This window comes from Octopus bimaculoides, chromosome 3 (assembly GCF_046866305.1).
Source record: "Octopus bimaculoides isolate indiv1 chromosome 3, ASM4686630v1, whole genome shotgun sequence".
NCBI lineage: Eukaryota > Metazoa > Mollusca > Cephalopoda > Octopoda > Octopodidae > Octopus > Octopus bimaculoides.
The window spans coordinates 144481598-144503077 of record NC_142930.1 but is presented as its reverse complement, the minus strand read 5'-3'; the positions used below and the strand labels follow the sequence as shown (position 1 = coordinate 144503077).

Here is a 21480-nt window from a genome sequence, read left to right as displayed (position 1 = left end):
AAAATAAATACTGCGGTCGATTCGTTTGACTAAATATTCTTCAAGGTGCTGCCCCAGCATGACTGCAGTTTAATGACTGAAACTAGCTAAAAGATAAATATACACGTGTCGTTATTCAGTTTATTTCAAGATTTCTTGCCAATAGAGAAAGAACCAGTTTCTAACCTAGATCCAAGGCTCCTTCATTGGAATGTCAACATCAAAAATAGGGTATTTTTGTTTGTTTGTATGTATGTATGTATGTATGTATGTATGCATGTATGTGCAAATTTGTATGTTTTATGCATGTATTCTCATGTATATAGTTGCATATGTGGAGGCGCAATGGCCCAGTGGTTAGGGCAGCGGACTCGCGGTCATAGGATCGCGGTTTCGATTCCCAGACCGGGCGTTGTGAGTGTTTATTGAGCGAAAACACCTAAAGCTCTACGAGGCTCCGGCAGGGGATGGTGGCGAACCCTGCTGTACTCTTTCATCACAACTTTCTCTCGCTCTTACTTCCTGTTTCTGTTGTGCCTGTAATTCAAAGGGTCAGCCTTGTCACACTGTGTCACGCTGAATATCCCCGAGAACTATATCAAGGGTACACGTTTGCATCCTGTGTATCCATGTCAGCTGCTGTACTATCTTCTGAGACATGTTCACAAAAGACTGTTGTTCGATTTCTGTAATTCGTACAGCCTCTGCATATTGCCTTTTGAGGGTTGCAGAATGCATGCGATAATATCTTTTCCTGCTCTTTTCAGACGGGTTTCTTCCAGCTAGTGCAGTATTTTCTGCTGATCCATGCTCGATGATTTCCTTCTATGTTTTTGTTGGTTTTGTTTCAAGTTTCCTTGCTCGTTTTTCTCATAAGTTTGGTAAGTTTTGGGATGGGCAAAGCTGCAGCCCTCTCCTGTTTCTCCATGCCAGCAGGTGCCATACTCATACATTTATACGCTTGAGCGAGCCTGCATGCATACATCTATGCATGCAAGAAATTTCTTTATATATACAAAAATCAGATACATATGAGCGCGTATAATCGTGAATGCATGTAACATACAAGAGTTTTGTATGCGTATGTATGTATTGATGTGTGTAAATGTCTATATACACGTTTAAATATATACATTTATATACATCTTCACAGATATACATTCTTCTACTACTCATCACTGACCTCTCCTTTGAGCAACCTAACTTATATTCCCAAATTCTTTATTCCACCATTTTACTACCCCTACCCCCTCTCTCTGCTCTTCACTTAGGCTCTATCACAACATACCTCACCTTCATTTACTCTTTCTGTCTCTTCATTTTTTTTATTATCTCTCTCCCCACTTTTTCTCTCTTCATTTTTTCCTTTTTTTCTTCTCTCTTGCTGTTTTTGATTTGATCTTACAAACACATTCTCAACTTTTAAGTCACTTCAAATAAATCCCCCACTTGCTCTACTTCACTTTGTATTCATATCTTTTCTATAAAAACTATTGCTTAACCATTTTCTCGCAGCGTCTCTGATGATGAGATATATAAAATATCTCGGAAACAGCTGTAAGACGTGCTCTTTAAAAATGTGAAATCTTTCATAGCCTTGGATTTTTAATATCATTCTGTTAATTATATATATATATATACTTAATTTAGAAGCAGCAGAAATATCACAAAAACTGTTACTCAAAATTTCACGTTCCCGTTTGTCGGACAGTTTTGTTAGAATATTCTAACAAAGCTGTCCGACGAACGGGAACATGAAACTCTGAGTAACCGTTTTTGTGATATTTCTGGTGCTTTTAAATAAAGCATACTACTCTACCTCTGGTATTTGAGTACTCCTTTTTCCACCTTGTTTCACATTTATGTGCTTACTCCAGTGTATACATACATACATACATACATACATACATACATGCATACATATATATATATATATATATATATATATATATATATATACACATATATATATATATATATATATATATATATATATATATATATATATATATATATATATATATATATATATATATATATATATATATATATATATATATACTGTTGTGTCTGGGGACAGTATTGAAAAGGTTGCAAGACGCAACGAAAATTTTAGGAAAATAGAAATAAGGAATAAGTGGAAATTTTACCGGTGAGTGTGTTAAATTATAAGGCACAAAAAGACTCTCCCCAGACACAACAGAATATTCTTCAACACACGAACTCACATAAAGAATCTTGCAAACCAAATCCCAAAACGAAATGCTTAGCGGTATTTCGTCTGTCTTTATGTTCTTATATCAAATTCCGCTGAGGTCGACTTTGCCTTTCATCCTTTCGGGGTCGATAAATTAAGTACCAGTTACGCACTGGGGTCGATGTAATCGACTTAATCGCCTCGTCTGTCCTTGTTTGTCCCCTCTATGTTTAGCCCCTTGTGGGCAATAACGAAATAGGTATTTCGTCTGTCTTTATGTTCTTATATCAAATTCCGCTGAGGTCGACTTTGCCTTTCATCCTCTCGGCGTCGATAAATTAAGTACCAGTTGCGGACTGGGGTCGATCTAATCGACTGGTCCCCTCCCCCAAAATTTCAGGCCTTGTGCCTAGGATAGAAAATAATATTAAGGCGGCGAGCTGGTAGAGTCGTTAGCACGTTGGGCAAAATACATAGCGGTACTTCGTCTCTCTTTACGTTCTGAGTTCAAATTCCGCCGAGGTCGACTTTGCCTTTCATCCTTTCGGGGTTAAATTAAGTACCAGTTGCGGACTGGGGTTGATATGTATATATGTATATGTATATGTATTTGTATGTATGTATGTATGTGCATGCGTGTCTTTGCGTATGTATTCATGTATATATATGTATATGCGAATCTGTTTATTTGATTAGGTAATAGGCGTAGATTTATAGCTATGTGTATGTGCATGAATATATTTCTATTTATACATGTGTGTATATGTAGATGGATACATATGTGCATATGGGGACACGCACACATGTGTATATTTGTATATGCGTGGGTACGTATGTGCATGTGTATAAATGTGGACGTATGAGTGTGTGTATATATATAGGTGTGTATGTATATCTATATATGTGTGTGTGTGTGTATATATGTATATATATGTATACATATGTATATACGGGTGCACATGTGTATGTATGTGTATATGCGCATATATATATATGTATATGTGTGTGTGTGTGTGTATCAGTATGCATGTATATGTGTGTGTTTGTGTATGTGTATTTATGTATGCATGTACGCTCTTACACATGGATTGGTATGTGTTGTCCAACCCACTATCCGGCAGCGTCCAATTCTCTAACGGTTTTTTTTCAAATGAATCAAGTCATAACCTTATCCATCTATTGTTTTCATAATCGGTCATAATGTCTTACGTTTAAGATGATTCCCATGCTTTCCCTGATGAGAAGGTTACAATTTTAATATCAAAGATCCATATGGATCACACAGGTTGTAATCGTTTGAAACATATGTAGGAATAAAGTATGCAATTATAACATGCGTTTTCTCCAATCCTTAAATTCTTATATATATATATATATATATATATATATATATATATATATATATATATATATATTATCCTAAGTGTACAATCTAATAAATCCACCCCGGCTCATCTTACCAATCAGTTTCGCGCTAGGGTTGCAACGGAGTGTTAGGTAACAATCCGATTATATAATCCTACGCTCATCAGAGGTAGCCAATATGGAATGAAATATGGCAACTCTTCGGATAATATACCCACTCTATTGACAGTGCATTTTTTTCCTGACTTACGACCACTTTTATGCTCCAATACACGCTGACCGATTATAAGCTTTAAGCTTATAATTATTATTATCATTTACAGAATTCTCACTCGTCATTGCTTCTCCATTCAACGCAGAATATATATACATTACTTACCACATTTTCTTCTTGATTCATTTTATCACTCTTTCTTTTTTTTTTTAAATGACTAACATAGAGTTATCCATTGGGATGTTAACCACGAAATGTTGCATGGCCGTTTTTACCGTGAACAATTACAGAATAACTCTGTTCCTGTTTGGATGTTCAAACAAGCACGGGTGTACGACAAGAAAGCGAAGCTGTTTCTAAATGATTACGACGTCATAACGCAAGGAGGGAGATGTGAGGTAATCGTTTTAATAAATTAATCTTCATATGCTTTATATTTCTTCTTCATACAAGCTGTTCTGTCTCATCATCGTCGCCACCGCCAACGTTGTCATCGTCATCATCGTTGTGGTGGTGGTGGTGGTCGCCTTCTTCCTTGAATTCATACAGTATGCAGTGTCTGATATGGGTTTAATTCAAATTCATTTTAAAAGGATAAAACTGATACGAATTTCACCACTCTGGACACAAACTAATCTGCAAGGTAGGAAAGAAAAAAACAACAACAACATTGCAAAAATTGCTGTTTATTTTAACTGTAATCTCAAAATGATTGTGTCAAAAATGCAGAAGGACTTTCCAACCTAATATATACGTACGTACGTATGTGTGAATGTATGCTGTTTTCATCGATGGTGGTATTGTTAGTTTCAGCCATAATCATGTTACTGAATTTATACACACACACACACACACACACATATATATACATACATATACATATATACGTTGGGCTTTCAGTTTCCGTCTACCAAAGCCACTCACAAGGCTTGGTCAGCCCGAGGCTATAGTAGAAGACACTTGCCCAAGGTGTCACGCAGTAGGACTGAACCCGGAACCATGTGGTTGGTAAGCAAGCTACTTACCACACTGCCACTCCTGTGTAACATAATTAAATTTTTATTTTGTCTTTGGTCAGTAGGAGTCATTCTCTATTTGCTTCTATCGAGAAATCAAAGGAAATGACTACTATTCCCTTCAAGCTTTGGTTTTGTAACCTGGACATCAATGTTTTGAGACTGACCTATTTTCTCTTATATTTCAGACATATTCAGGTCTGAGTTGCTGAAGCAGAAATACCGTTATAGCAAATATTCTGCTCAATACCACGGATTCGCTTGTCAGTTGCTTGACCTTAACCACTTGAGCATGTCCCGTAGTGGCTGACAATATCTGTATATTTGATAATGAGCAAGAATAGCGGAGGAACATCATAGCCATGTGTTGAAAGGGATTCTTTTGGATGTGAATGAATTTAACAAAAGCAAAGTTTGAAGGAAATATTAGCCATTTTTCATACTTTCTATGGGTAAGCAATCAGGAAATAACAGATGCTATCCAAGGACATAAATCGTGTTACACAGAGCTATTGATAAATGTGATATTTATTCCGTTTTTAAAGCAGATAGTATTGTGACATGCTCTCATTTCATTTTATTTTCAGGAATATAAAGATTTTCTTATATCACTAAAAAACCAGGGCTGTGATATTGGAGGCTTGGGTGCCGAGGGCCATTTTTCAGAATACAATCCACCCGAACCAGTTTTATTGAAGGTGTGTCTTATACCTCTTTCTTTTCTTATGCCTTTTCAGTGAAAATATGCAAAACTATATTCGAATTTATTAAACCAATTATTCATAGTTAGTTTGACGTTTTCTTGTTTCTTAAACCAACATTTTGTGTTTATGCATTCTTTAAAGCTACCAGTTAGCTGATGTATTCAAGGCTACTAAAACCATTTGTAGGCAAGGTCGCAAGGAAACAATTATGTTAAATGTCAAAAGCATATACATTAGAGAGTGGAGGTGCAATGGCCCAGTGGTTAGGGCAGCGGACTCGCGGTCATAGGATCGCGGTTTCGATTCCCAGACCGGGCGTTGTGAGTGTTCATTGAGCGAAAACACCTAAAGCTCTACGAGGCTCCAGCAAGGGATGGTAGTGAACCCTGCTGTACTCTTTCACCACAACTTTCTCTCACTCTTACTTCCTGTTTCTGTTGTGGCTGTAATTCAAAGGGTCAGCCTTGTCATACTGTGTCACGCTGAATATCCCCGAGAACTACGTTAAGAGTACACGTGTCTGTGGAGTGCTCAGCCACTTGCACGTTAATTTCACGTGTCTGTGGAGTGCTCAGCCACTTGCACGTTAATTTCACGTGTCTGTGGAGTGCTCAGCCACTTGCACGTTAATTTCACGAGCAGGCTTTTCCGTTGATCGGATCAACTGGAACCCTCGTCGTCGTAAGCGACGGAGGGCCAACATACATTAGAGAATTAGTGCGACTGGCTACGTTATACATTTCAAATTTGGAAGAGGGTACTAGTCGATTGCTGGAACTTATTTAATCAACCACGAAAGGATGAAAAGCAAAGTCGACCTCGGCGGAATTTGAACTCAGAACATACAGAAAGTAAAGACGGATAAAATATTAACAGGCATTTTATCTGACCTGTTAACGATTCTGCCAGCTCACCGCCTTGTGTTGCTTGGAACTGCAAGAATTCTCTGCAGGGTTCTTGAAGCACGACCAGTAAGCAAGTGTTACCTTAGCTGGCTGTGGACTGTTGGCACTTTCCATCATACCCAGAAAAATAAGCTGTGAGTTTTCGTCAAATAATAATAATAATACTAATAATAATAATAATGAGTACGAAATAGCCCGGCTATGGAAAATGAAAGTGTAGATAATGCCAACTATTGTTGGGTATTACAGCACATACCCAAGGCACACAGAGCTGCGCTCGGTAGTGAAGTGAAAGCACGTTATAAAAATAAAACTACTGAATAATAATAATAATAATAATAATAATAATAATAATAATAATAGTAATAATAATAGATAAATAAATGCCCTTTTGATCTTAACTGATTAGAAGGGTTATCATGAACATTGTTTTGTCTTGGTATAAAAGGTGGTCTACAGTAAATATTCTGCTCAATACTGAAGATTTGCTTGTCAGTTGCTTGACCTTAACCAGTTGAGCATATCTCGTAGTGACTAATGATATATGCATCACTGATCACGAGCAGAAGTAGTGGGGGAACATTATAGTCATGTGTCGAGAGGAATTCATTGGGGTTTGGATAATTCACTTTGGGAACATGGGTGTTTCGTTCAACATCCTTAAACGAACCTTATTCAGAGACCATTTGAGAGAGGCAGGCTACTCAGCCTGAAAAAAATTCTAACTGGGCCCCACCTGCAAGGTCATGCTGTTTGTCTTGATATCAGATCACCATGCCACGCACATATGGTTGCGGTGCATGTGCGTTATCAGACGGGTAGTCATGATGGGTGTATTGGGCTTCGTATATTTGTACTCCAGTGTCGCTTTGATCGCATATATTACTTTCTCACTCACTCAATAATAATAATAATAATGAAGATGATGATGATGATGATGATGATGAAAGTTTCAAATTTTGCCAAAGGGTAGCAATTTGGGGGAGGGGATGAATCGATTACATCGACCCCCAGTGTTCAATTGGTACTTATTTTATCGACCTTGGCAGAATTTGAATTCAGGATGTAGCGACAAGCTAAATATCGCTAAACATTTCGTCCAGCGTGATAACGGCTCTGCCAGCTCACCGCCTTAATAATAATAATGTCATTTATTTTATAATACTATTTTGTCTCTTGTCAAACTGTTCTAAATTCGAATTGATTTAAATCATTGTAGGCACGTCTGGATGAATTATGGCAGCTGAAAATTCCCATTTGGCTAACGGAAGTCGATATCATTGACAAAATACCCGCATCCAGAGCAGAGAAACTGGAATACGTTCTGAGAACTGGTTTCAGCCATCCGGGAGTCGAAGGAATAATTCTATGGGGATTTTGGGCGGGAAACCATTGGGCAGGAGAAAGAGCTTCGCTTTGGGACAAGAATTGGCGTGTGAGTAATCGATTACTTAAATTTCAAATAATAAGCAGAAGCAAATACAGATATTTGCGTACATATCGCATGAATAAGCCCTTTTTGATTTAACAAACAAAAGAGAATTTGCTAAATACGTGATTGCGTGTAGGCGTTTCACTTTGTCATCGGTTAGAGTTTCTCGCATGATGCAATCTTTCAGCGGACGTTAAATTTGAACGGCCGATTCACTCTTTTGTAATATCCAAGTAAAAATTATAACACCTATATTTGGAGAACGAAAGATAAAAGGAATAATCTGAAGAATTACAGAGGTAATCCTGAACTTAAAAACAACATTTGGGAATAAATCAAAACTTCGTGGTATGAACTACAGTGTAACTTCTCATCTTTCTTTTACCCTGTTTAAATCCTTGAGAACAACGGTAACTACAACAAACATAATATCAATGCAAATAATTTCTACCTGCAGACATACATCCAAATTCGCCTTTATGAAATTTAAAAGGTATGCACTTCTGATGCATTATGATTCTTAACATCAAAGAGCATATGAGCTTGTGAAAATATGGAGAGCTATTTACACTCTTTGACTGTTACCCATCATTTGTAATTTACAGGTTAATCATTTAGAATCTGTATTTCTGTTTACGCTAAGCATTTTGTCCGGCGTGCTAACGTTTTTTCCAGCTTGCCACCTTAATATGCTATATAAATAAAGTACTTTTCCGCAATTCAGCGATAGCACTAACTTGTTCTGTTTACGTATAGTATAGTTTTTTTTACAATAAAACTGCATTTTAGTGGATTATTATGGATTTATGTCTTTTAAGTTCCCAGGTATATTGATTCTTTCTCTAGATAAAATGGATCAAATGTGCCATGTATGCTAGACGCTGAAAATATTCCAAAAGAGCCTAAATAGGCCACTTCGATATTATCTTCTATAAACTGAACATACCTGTGGATTTTTTTTTAGGGGGGGGGATGTGCTCAAACATTTGGTGCAGAATTTATAACGTATATTAGGCTTTAAATAAGGAAATTGCATTTTTTGTGTGTTTCATGTTTACGATTAACAATTGTATTTAAACGCTATATTTGAACTTCAGATAAACGATGCAGGGATTCGGTTGCTTTCTTTAAAAGAAGAGTGGAAAACAAAACGCGTGTGGGACGGAGTTAATTCTCATCAGCGTTATCATTTCCGTGGATATCATGGTAGCTATGTCGTTCGCATTCAGTCTGGCAATGAAACAAAGGAAGCTAAGTTTGATATAGTACCCGGAGATGGGCGGCAAACTGTGAAGATAGATTTCTCAGGTAAATCTAAAGTTTCACCTACTCAACCTTTCCTCACCACCCACACAAAAAAACATCGAAGTCAAATTGTCTATTGTAATCTGTGCAAAGTAGCATTGCTTGTTTATATGGTTTAAGAGTTGCTGGCTCATACCCTCACCAAGTGAAGCCTTTTCTTTTCAAGCCGGTTTACTGCATTCAAAATGTAACAGCCTTTGTAAATAGCAATTCATTGGTAATATCTCAAAATTGATTTATGAAAAGAAAAAAAAAGTATTTAAAAGCAGTCATTTAGTTAAGGAGTTCACTTCGCCACTTTGTGACTTCAGGTTCGGTCCATTTTCGAGGTACCATTGGCAAGTAATTGTTTTTCTGCTGTAACCTTGTAGTTTTGGGTCAACCAACGTTTTGGGTCAACCAACGTTTTTTGAGCAGATTTTTGGTAGATGGAAACAGTGCAGAAGAAATTTGCACAAATACGTACATACATATTTATGTAAGAAAGAAAACAATATCCACACGCAGACACACACACACATATATGTGTGTGTGTAGTGTCTAGGCCTGCATGCTTACGTCTGTTTGAATACAGAGACGAGAACATAATTTTCTGGAACATTTTTTTTACCATAGATAACGAAAATGATCTCCGTTTTTCATGAAATGACTCCAGTGTTTCGTAAAATGGGCCGTCACTAAACGGTATGTTTTTGCTAGAAAGTGGGTCATTTTCTGTGAAAATAACATTTTCTTCCTAGAATTAAAACTTGTTTTCTGCAAAACGGGCTGTTATTAATAGTAAATACATTATCTGCGTCTTTTATTAAAGGAAGAACATCTGTTTTTTAGTACAATATTTATGTTTCTTTCTCTGTACAGTATCAGGTCTATCTCTCTGAAGAAGTCAGCAAGCATGGCGGGACTCTATTTTCCCATATATCGAGTTTCCATTTGACTTATCTTGGTGGAATCTCTCACTATGCTCGTCGCTAATGTCTGCTGCATTCTGAGGAAATAAAGCTAGATGCGAATGCAAATAGTGAACTTGTAACGACATATTACACCCTAATGATTTGTACGAATCAATCACCTTTTCTACAAGTACTTCATAGTTGGCTGCTCTGTGCTTCCCAAGTAGACCATTACATGCGTTTCTGAAACTTTGCCATGCATCCAATTCTAATACATTTAAGGTGTTTTCAAAATTATCGCCTGTCAAAAGTTGCCGAAATAGCAGTCAGAATGGTGGTCTTGTGGTTCACGCCAAATCATTGGAATGCCAAACCGCATACTTCTTGACTTTCCAAAAGACCATTTTGAAAGACCATTGGTCCATGTTGTGCAACAGATATGTGGTGCCCAACTTTTATCTTGGTCTCCTATCGTGACAACAAAATATAAGTAATAATGTTTTTTGTTATTTTTTAACCAACGGCGTAATGTTTCTTGCATTTTTCTGGAATGTCACAGCACCACAGATGTAACAAAATTTGTCTGGGTGATTTCTACACTGCCCTCTTGGCATTTTAATGCAATTTTTATTCTAATTAAAGATCTAATTAAATATTTATAGGTGTTTTATAGATTTTTCTCTGAAAATCTTAAACTAAAAAATTTAAAATTATAAAAATACCCTAATATTAAAAAGCCAAATTACCATAACCTAGAGTCATTCTGTGAGATGCAGTTGTCATTTTCGTGATCTATGCATAAAACTACCCTAGAAAACGTTATTCTCATTCTGTAGTCGAAATAATGTTCATTTTTGTTGTACAGTGTTATTGGTCTCGTTGATCTGGGGCTAAGTAAAAAAAATCTGGTACTTACGTAATAGTTATATCGGTGGTTCACTGTGACTTAATGCAATAAAGTGTTCTCTAGTGATCCATTCTAGTTAAGCATCTAAATGCACTTGGAAACACCCAATGCTGAGTCCCAAGTAAACCTATTTGTGAAACGTACGTAGGAACTAATAATATAAACTTGCACTTAGCTTATTTTTTCCTATATCATTGATAACTGAAGGAAGATAAATCATTAATTGGATTGTAATATTAATTATGCCTCTTTACATTCTGATTTCAAATCCCTTCGATCACTAGCCCCCTGTTCCCTTCAGATTTCTTGTCTTGTTTTTAAACTAGAAACATTTTTCTGATTATAGCTCAAAACTCATTGGACAACAAGAAGTCAACATAAGAAGCTAATGAAATTCTCGTTAGATTATGAAACTATGATCACCAATGTACCCTGTAACTCATAAGGGCGGCTTTCCCAGTTTCATGGATGTAGATTCCCTACCTGGACGGGACACCGGTTCGTCGCAGAATTACTCATTTTTGCCAGCTGAGTGGATTGTAACAACGTGAAATGAAGTGTTTTGCTCGGGAACACAACCCGTTGCCTGGTCCAAGATCGAAATTTCAATCTTATGATCATGAGTCCAACACCCCTAACCACTAAGTCACATACCACCACAAACAGGTTACATTGGTGATCATAGTTTCATAATCTAACGAGAATTTCATTAGCTTCTTATGTTGACTTCTTGTCGTCCAATGAGTTTTGAGCTTTAATCATAATAATGTTTCTAGTTTATGAACGAGACCAGCAGTCTGAAAGGAACAGATGGATAGTGATCGATGGGATTTGAAATCAGAGCGTAAGGCGGCATAATTAATATCACAATCCAGTTAATTCAACATTGCAAGGATTCTGCTATTCCACTTCCCTAAATAATTTCTAATTCAGGCACTAAACCAGCAGTTATAGGGAGAGGAACTTAGTCGATTATATTGACTCTAGTACTTCTCTGGCATTCCGGAAATTAAAGGCAAGGGTGAGGTTAACGGGATTTGAACTCAGAACATAAAGAACTAGAAGAAATGTTAGCGATTCTAGTTATCCACCACCCTTAAAAATCCTGGAAGAGTTTTATAAGGCATTCGGACACGGCATACAAATCAAAGTAGCATATAATGTAAACGTTCGAACATCGTTATTATCGTTCCAAATCCGCTGCATTTCACATGAAATTTTTATCCTCCAACTTGGTGTATAAATCGACTGTCTTTTTGATTGTGAATTTTGGTCTGAAAAAAATTCGACTTGTATGTCATAAATACTGCAGTAATTTCTGATACAGTCATAATGCATCACACTGAGGAGAAGTGTGGCCTATTGATTGGCTCGACCCTAGAATACTTGAAAAGTATATTGTTTCATAGCTTCCAGAGGGATGAAAGACAAAACTGTTATCGGTGAAATCTGTAAAAGTTCGAAACAAGTACCTCAACGAGTCTGTCAACTCACTTCCATTAATATAATAATACTTTCTAACGCACACACAACACACAAGGCTAGGAATTTCATATGGGTGTATATATGGGATGGAGGGCGGTAGTCAATTAAATTAAGCCAAATACGTAGCTACATAGCTGGTATTTTATTTTATCGACATAATATGAAAGGCAAAACTGAACAATAGGAAATGTGGACTCTGAAACCAAAGAACAAATAACACAAAGTTAATTTTCAGTTGCACTAACGTTTCTACCAATCTAGTGCAATGCATTTTGTTCTATCAACGATTTGTAAAGTATTTACAAACGTAGACATGTTATGAGTGAAGGTTAATTGATATGGCCGACACTGTTACCTGTTTAAACCACCCAACAAATCTGGACTCAGAATGTGAAGAAAGGTACTAAACACATCAAAATATTTTTTCTGTTGTATTACTTGATTGTTCTTTTATTTATCGACCCTCCTTAAATGAAAATATGAATACATTTTATCTATTTCCATAGAAATATATACTTTCTTACTGATCAATTTTCTTTTATAGCCCCACCTGCCACATCTCCAGATATCGCAACTCTGGAAGGTTCACAAATGAAGACTCCAGGTTCGTTGATATTAATATTTCTAAAGCAGTTTTGTAATGAATAAGCAAAAAGTGCGTTATCTGTGTATGCGTGCACTCCTGACTTTCGCCCTTTGTTATGCTATCAATGATTAATTTTCTAGAGTTTTTTAAAATTTTTGTGTAGGTGACATTGTTATTTTAGATCGTTATGCTGTTAAGTAACATTTTACAAAGGGTAAAGGACTAAGGAAGATAACAATATACTAGATATAAAGATAAAGCTTTATTCATTTATATACATATGCGTATGTAAATGTGTATATATATATATATATATATATATATATATATATATATATATATATATATATATATTTGCGTATACACACACACACGCGCTCATACACACTCACATACATAGTGTCGTAAAGCAATGCAGATACCAATTTCCAAAACTTCTAACCAACCTCTGGAGAAATTCTTTAGACTCAAGCTATATACCAAAACAGTTCTCGTCCTAATCTGCCTTCCTAGTCTTCAAAAAGAGAAACAATTAACTAATACCCAATCTCACTCACCTCTCATATTATCAAAGGTTTTGAAAAGATGGTGAGATGAAGAATTACTGTCACAGCTTTTGCATCACATCGATGATGTCTTTAGAGTTTTGGGATCAGGTTCGAACCCTGGTGTCATACACCTTGACTTCAGCGCAAAGCGTTCGACAGAATTGACCACAAAATTGTACAGTATTGGAATCTGTGGTAAACACTTACACTGGATTAAGTATTTCCTGATGAACAGAACACAACATGTGATCGGTGGAATCCACTTAAGTTCAGCAAAAGTCACCAGTGGTGTCCCCCAGGGGACTGCTTTGGGTCTGCTTCTCTTTATAGTCTATATAAGCGACATCTCAAGTGTCATCCAATGCATCTAACTAAAATCATTCACAGACGACTTCAAGCTCAAGAAAATTATCAATGGAGGAGATAGAACTCAACTCCAGTCTGATCTACATGCTGTAAGCCAATGGGCAAACGAAAACAATATGAGATTAAAAGAGGAAACTTTTTAACTCATGCACTTTGGAATAAAGAATGTGCTGAAACAACTACATTCTTTTCCTTTAGGAGAGCTACTTGCAGCATTCAATAATATCAGGATCCTAGAAGTAATTGTTAACAATAATCTCTGTAGGAGTCCTCACATATACCATAAAGTCGATATGGCGCTCAGAAGATGAATTCCTAGATCCTCAGAATCTTCCGGTCCAGAAAGCAAGATGTCATTCCCCTTTTCTCCTCTTTTGCACGACCACACTTAGAATACTGCTGCACCACTGTTATCTCCCTACAACAACCAAAACATTACGAGAATTGTATCACCTCAGATAATAATCACTAAAAAGATGAAAGACATGACTCATCTTGATAATTGCGAGTACCTTAGAACATTGAGACTTTATTCTCTCCAGCGCCACCGTGAGCGCAACATCATTTGCTCAATGGGGAAAATATACCACAAGCATTGTCCAAACAACCTAAACATCAGATTCAGAATTCATCCAAGGTTAGCGCCACGTACCATACATGTATAGATGTATAGATGTGCTGCACAATTCAAGTCTACAACATATAAATTCAATGCAACACAATATCTTTTCCTCAGCCGCCCCTGCTCTATTTAACATTATTCCAAAATTAATCAGAGAAGAAAATTATCTTATCACCTTCAAACAAAACCTGGACAAATTTCTTCAAAGTATACCAAATAAACCGCTTATACCATGCTGAACCCGAAGCTACAGTACAAAACACTTACTTAAAATTCCAAGTAGTGGGGCCCAATTTGAAACTACATGCTTGCGAAGCGAACTTTTTAACCACAGAGACATACCCGTACCTCTATTACTGATGTATATTTTAGAATCCTCTAGGGTATTTATGATAATTCATTAACGGGAATTATGAATTTTAGCCCAGTCATATGCACAGGTCTCTCATATGAAATAGCTCCAATTTTGGCCCAAGGCTAGAAATTTTGAGGAGAGAGGTAAATCGATTAGCGCTTAACAAATACTCATTTTAACGGCCTCGAAAAGATGGAAGCCAAAGACAACCTTGCCGGCATTTGAACTTAGAACGTAGGTTCATCATGGTAAAGGCAGTTTATTTGGAATCCCTTGAAATGTCGCTAACGATTCTGCCACTCGCTACCCTTCTCTCATTATTAAATATAGATGTTGTACAGCATATTTATATTTTTAAATGTTTCTAAACATAAGCTATCCCACCAAAACATTTTTATTAGTTAATCATGACTTCAATTTCGTTTCACTGTTTATTACTTTCTGTAAAGAAAAAGACAATAGATTACATATCTCAAAGGTAGAAGAGATGACAAATGCATAAGAATATAATTTAACAAGATGTTCTTTTATGAGACTGCACTGTCAGTACTACGTATGTAAATTTGCATCATCTCAAGAATCAAATACTTCAGGAAAAATATAATTTCGAAAAAAAATATGCATTTCATAGTTCTTTACACTTTCAACAATGTTGCAGTCTTCAAAATTTCTAGTCTCTACTTGCACTACCAAATGATGTGAAACAATTTAAGCATAATATAATTAAAAACCAACCTTAACGTATTTTACAAATTCTCATAAATTAAAACAGCTCATTTCAGAGACATGAAATTATACTTTTCTTAAAGTTACTTAATGTTTTTCCTTTTAATCTATGCAGACCTATTGAGAGAAACTAAAAATGCATCCGAAAGAACTAATAAAGACAATTCTTATATTGGCTGTTATAAAGACGGCCCTCGAAGGGCAATGGATGGCTTTTTCTATACTGATCATAACTCAATGACAATAGAAAAATGTCTAAGTGAATGCAGAAAACGAAATTTCTTCTTTGCCGGCCTGGAATGGCGCTATGAATGTTTCTGTGGCAATTCATATACAATGTATGGCCCTAAAAATGAGAGTTGGTGCAATAGACCTTGTACTGGAAATACATTGCAGATCTGTGGTGGCGGATATAGTTTATCTGTTTATGTAGTGAAATCGGTAAGACCATTTGTATTATTTTTTTCGTTCTGTCTATCTGTATGTGTATATATGCAATCGCATATATGTGTATCTATGTGTGTCACAAGATAAACGTATAGAAAAGTACGGGAATGATATGAAGGAATTGATAGTATCGTTATTTTTCCTGTATACAGACATTTTTATTTTAAGAGATTTTGCACTTCAACATTCTGAGATACATAAAGTACCTGCACTAAATCAGAGATCAAACTATTTGACCTTCTTCCACTCCAAATATCTATAACAATGTGCCAAAGTTAGCAAACTATATTAAATAGATTTCTGTAGTTGGTTACGTCACTTTACATTCTGTGTACAAATTTCACCGAGGTCACATCTATGCTTCGGAGTTGGCAAATCATTTTTAATATAGGCAAAAAGCCTGACATTTTGGAGGAAGAGATAGTCGATTACATCAATCCAAGTGTTCAACTGGTCGTTATTTTATCGACCCCAAAAAGATAAAATGCAAATTCGACCTCGCTGGTGTTTAAACTCAGAGCGTAAAGCCGGAAGAAATTCCAAAATATCAAAATTTGAAGTCCTGTACTAATACTATAAACTGAAAGCGTTATTTTCTCCTAGGTTATTTCTAATCAATCAAATCCCAGGGTTATGTCTGATCGATCAGATCTATAATCGAAGGCATCAGAACTAGGATGAAAAGTATTACAACAGCGAACATAATTTTTTTTTCTGGATATAGGGTTTACAAGATTACAATTTCCAAACCTCTTTCATTGTTAGAATGGAGGGCATAATATGAAGGAGATTTCTGATGCTATTTTTTACCTATAGTGTTGAAATGACACGTGAATAAAAGCCAAAAATCGAGTACCAGATGAGTGCCAAAAATTGGAAACTAAATGTTAGCTTCTGCCTAGTTTTCACTTTTTTGTTTTCATTTCATGTATTATTTGTGTGTTCACTTAGCTTAAACATGAAAAAAAGTCTCAATTTCTTTCTTTATTGATAAGAATAAGAAAACAATACTAATAATGCAATAAGTCCTTTTCTGCACAAGCATACTCCTTCCCGGAGCCCTGTTTGTTAACCGAATTGTTCGTAATATGAATGATTTAAATACATATGAGATTAATCCGTTCCAAGCCACACTCCAAACTCCACATAGACCACGAAATGATGTTTTGTCTATCTATCCGTCCAATGCATAAAAATACACGTATATGTATAGATGTGTGTGTGTGTGTGTCTATGTGTCTGTGTACGAGCGTTATTTCCTATGTCTTGTTTCAGTCGATCCATAGTAATGTTTCTAGCAAAAATATGAGAAATATTATTTTCTACACAAAATATGAAAATTAGCAAGCTACATGAAATGCATAAACGGACGTTAACGAATCGTTTGTACACGAGCTCCCTGCCATTTATATTCGTGCGAAGTCTACTGATGGTTTGTTCATATTTCAGCTCGTTTGCTGAATATGATTTTCTTCTGAAAAAAATATTCGCTATAAAATTTATTCATTTAGCGAACCGTTTGTATATGCTCCCCCAGCACTTATTACACGTGCATTGTCTACTCGTGCTTTGTTCAAATTACAAATCGTAAAATGAATGGACTCCCAGTCATTTATACACATGCGTAATCTGCTGTGGTTTGTTGATCAAAATTTAACTTGTTATACAACTTCAGTTTTCTTCAGAGAAAAACTGTTCGTTATTAGATTTACTCGTTTAGAAAAGAAGACTAATCATATGTGGGAACACACTGTACCAAAACTTTTAAAAATCAGCTTGGTTTAAACTTTATTTCAGAATAAATCAAATGAATCCAACAGCACCACAAGTTCAGATACCCTCCAAAAAACAACCAAATCGACTGCTTTACCGAAGATTTTCACAACACCCAGTGATGTGTTAGAAGACAATTATTCGAACAACACAGACAATTATACTAATGAAGCAAGAACTAGAGCTACACTATTGGAAGACGATCCAAATATCTTGGCGACTTTCAAAACTGGGAATAGCACAAAAGGTTAAACGTTTGTTTGCATTTTTGCTGTTGTACTTGTTGAAATTGTGGGTTCTGTATGAAGTGATTAATTTGTTTCATTTTCAAATATACAAATATTTTTCATCGAGGACGTTTATTGAAACTGGCAAGAATTTGCTTATTTAGGATGAAGCCATAATTCTCAGTTCCTATTTTGAGCATTCCTAGTACTCCTACAATCACTGGTATTGTAACCACCTTGAGATGCCACGTGTTTTCCGATTTCAATGAGCAAATCTTTATATTTTCTGAGCTTGTCAAATTCTTTTGTCGCAATATTATGATCATAAGTATACTCATGCCAATCAATAAGCAGAATTTACGATTTTTCTTTACAACAATACCTAGTTTATTGGCTTTGATGGTTCTCTTTTTATGCACAGAAAGTCCAAAAGAATCGTTACATTTTCTTCATCAGTTACATCCACAGAGCGATGATTATACCACATGTTAATAGTTTTGAATTTATAACACTGACATGTTAAACAGTGTAAAATATCAGCCAACTCTGTCACGTCTTGATTTATACTCTATGGTGTTAAACCTAACATCCAGTAATGAGAAGTTGGCAGAACGTTAGAGCGTCGGACGAAACGCTCGGTGACATTTCTTCCTGATCTACACGGACTCAGTTCAAATCCAACTGTAATCGACCTCGACCTTGCTTTTCAACCTATCGGAGTGGATAAATAAAGAGCCGTTTATTTCCTGGGATCGATGGTGATCTCCACTAAATCCCTTCCCTCAAATTTGCTTGCCTTACACCTAAATCAGAAATATTATCTACGATACTTTATATCAATAAATTTTCTTTTCATCAAAAGAGCAAATTTTTCTTTCAGTGGCATATATTGGGTGTTTTCCTGACAACGACCCTCCACGTGCATTAGATGGCCGCCAAAGATATGTGACTACGAAAATGACATTGTTTCTCTGCTTCAGCCATTGTTCTAGTTTCAAATATGCCGGCCTTCAGAATTCAATGGAGTGCTACTGTGGTAATACATATGACAGGTAAGTGATTGTTAACTTGTAACCTGTGATAACAGCATTACTATATATGGAAGGTTAGTGGTAATAACTAGCAAGACTATATAAGGAAGATTAATGGTAATTACTAGCAATTCCACAGTGTCAGTCGGCATATTTGAAAATATAGTGTTAGTAAATATAAACAAAGACCATGAAGAACTTTTAGGTCTATACATAGACAAAGGGCAGTGGGGATTTATATGAATATTTGTAAACAGAAAAACAATTAACAAGATTATAACAAGAAAATTCTTTCCATAGAAAATTGATGTCCTGGGTATTGACGTTCGGTACATTAATTATGTTAACAAATTATTGCCATATAAAGGAATATAAGAAAGAAAAGACAAGATTAATACAACACCACACATTTAGATCTGAGCTTAACGGTTTGAGTTCATAGACAAGACACGTGCTTCAACGACTGAATCGACCTCAAACCATTGAGAAAGACTGGAAGTAGTTCTTCTAACTGCTAAAAATAACAACCAGATCTTCCTCAGACTGATCCCTTGTAACTGAACAGTGCATATTGAAAAAGAGTCAGGTTGAATAAATAAAAAAAAACTGATTATAATTTGCGGAGTGTTAGAAATATTGGTGAATAATGAAACAGTTTTGATTATTGTTTAGTATTAAATTAACTCTTACTGAAAAGACCTTTACTCAAATTTAGTCCTGTCGTGAACATTTTACATTTTAAGCGAATGTAAGATTCTTCGAAACATGTTGAATCGTTGTGTTGTCTCCCAGAGGCATTTTACTGGATAATTTTAATTCCGAATGACATCTCTGAGTAATTTACATTATTTCAGTTATAATTCTTAAAAAAGGAAAGAAAAGAAAGTGTTTGCTCTCCTCTTCCTTATAGCATTTATTTTGACTCGCATTCTTCACTACTTGTTTGTTTTGTGTTTTCATTTAGATATGGAAGTCTTCATGCTGATCAGTGGAAATGCAATTCACCATGCGCAGGGAATGCGAGTGAAATTTGTGGTGGAATCATGCACAACTCTGTTTACCGGAGAGAAAATTACGACAGAGAAAGCTTAACACTAGGTTGTATAATTTTATCAATTGCATTTTGACAGCTAACATTCCACTCAGCAAAGATGGGAAAATAAATAAATGGTTGTACAAGGTGGGGTAAAAAGTCGGATATGAGATTTCTTCATTCCTAACGTTAAGGAAGAGAACAGGGTTCGAATTAAACTGGGGATAAAACGCGTTAAAGAATTACTTCCCGAGAGTTTGCCTTACTAATCAAAACACTAATATACGTATTGTACGATACACATTTTCAACGCTTCTAATAAAACAAATGTTAGTGTGTTCATATTTATACACACGTGTTGCTCATTTAGCTATTTAGCTTCTAAGTCAGCAGATAAATTTGTCAGCGTTTAGCTTAATGGTAAAGCACTCGACTGGAGTTTTGAGAAAGTGGGTTCAAGTCCCATGGCTGTTTCTTGACGAATTTTTCTCCCTTGTAATGGTAATTTACCTAGTATTTCCGCTGTCCTAATGGCAATTCTGCGTTTGAAAAAAAGAAATATTGTTGGTATCGTACAATAAACATATTTGACGCTTCTAATAAAATAAATGTTTGCTTATATTTATACACACTAATCTATGTATTTTCGTCTTCTCTTTCACGAGCCATTGATAGAAACACTACGTAATGTCCTGCTGTACTATATAAAAGAAAAGACACGAATCACAAACCATATCCTACTGTCTGAAAAAAAAATGAGGTATTGAATACACTGGGCAATGCAGTGTCTGATGTCTGATATACAAAACTACAGGAAAACGCCAATGCACAGGTAGTCACTATCAAATTGAATGTCAGTTGCAAGTGATGGCACCGCATTGAGCCAAGCTCTGCTGTGAAGTTCGGAGGCTGAGCGGAAACATGCCAGACGGTGCTGGTCAAGCCGGCGCATTAACTCATCCGCGGTCATGCTACACTGGATGGCATTCCATTTCATTCGAGAGGATCAGACTTCCACAGAGGGGAGAAAGGAAGGACATCAGCTGGGCGCAGGCTGAGCTGGCTCCATATTGCGTAGGTGGCGTCGCGTTCCCCAATCACTGATGGGTCAGTTGTTTTGTGAACTCTGTTAATGAGGACACGGCAAGAGGTCATCCACGAGAGAAAAGCTGGCAAAGCCAGTGAGACCGGAGATCGAAGGGTAGGGCCGCCATATTTGATGCGTAAGGATGCCTGTTTCTATCCAGTGTCGTCGAACCGAACGTTACATATCTCTTCGGCGGCTGGTGGATACAGGCATCGATGTCCGTGAGGAGAGATAAGTGGTTGTAACAAGGGACACTGAGGATAGTATTCAATAGCTT

The 21480-nt window shown here is 36.2% G+C and overlaps 1 protein-coding gene and 1 long non-coding RNA gene across 16 annotated transcripts in view; one reads left to right on the top strand and one right to left on the bottom strand.

The window, feature by feature from the left end:
* Nucleotides 1-21480, bottom strand: part of LOC149136750 (uncharacterized) — a 137513-nt gene that overhangs the window by 89207 nt on the left and 26826 nt on the right. The window lies entirely within an intron of this gene.
* LOC106882324 (uncharacterized) overlaps nucleotides 1-21480 on the top strand; it is a 49190-nt gene that overhangs the window by 16062 nt on the left and 11648 nt on the right. For both annotated transcript variants that reach the window (XM_089349753.1, XM_089349752.1), the window contains exons 6-14: nucleotides 3982-4153; nucleotides 5359-5469; nucleotides 7600-7815; nucleotides 8910-9120; nucleotides 12947-13006; nucleotides 15721-16046; nucleotides 17850-18072; nucleotides 18933-19104; nucleotides 20048-20181. In XM_089349753.1, coding sequence (XP_089205879.1) covers nucleotides 3982-4153; nucleotides 5359-5469; nucleotides 7600-7815; nucleotides 8910-9120; nucleotides 12947-13006; nucleotides 15721-16046; nucleotides 17850-18072; nucleotides 18933-19104; nucleotides 20048-20181 — 1625 coding nt within the window. The remainder of the gene's footprint in view (nucleotides 1-3981; nucleotides 4154-5358; nucleotides 5470-7599; nucleotides 7816-8909; nucleotides 9121-12946; nucleotides 13007-15720; nucleotides 16047-17849; nucleotides 18073-18932; nucleotides 19105-20047; nucleotides 20182-21480) is intronic.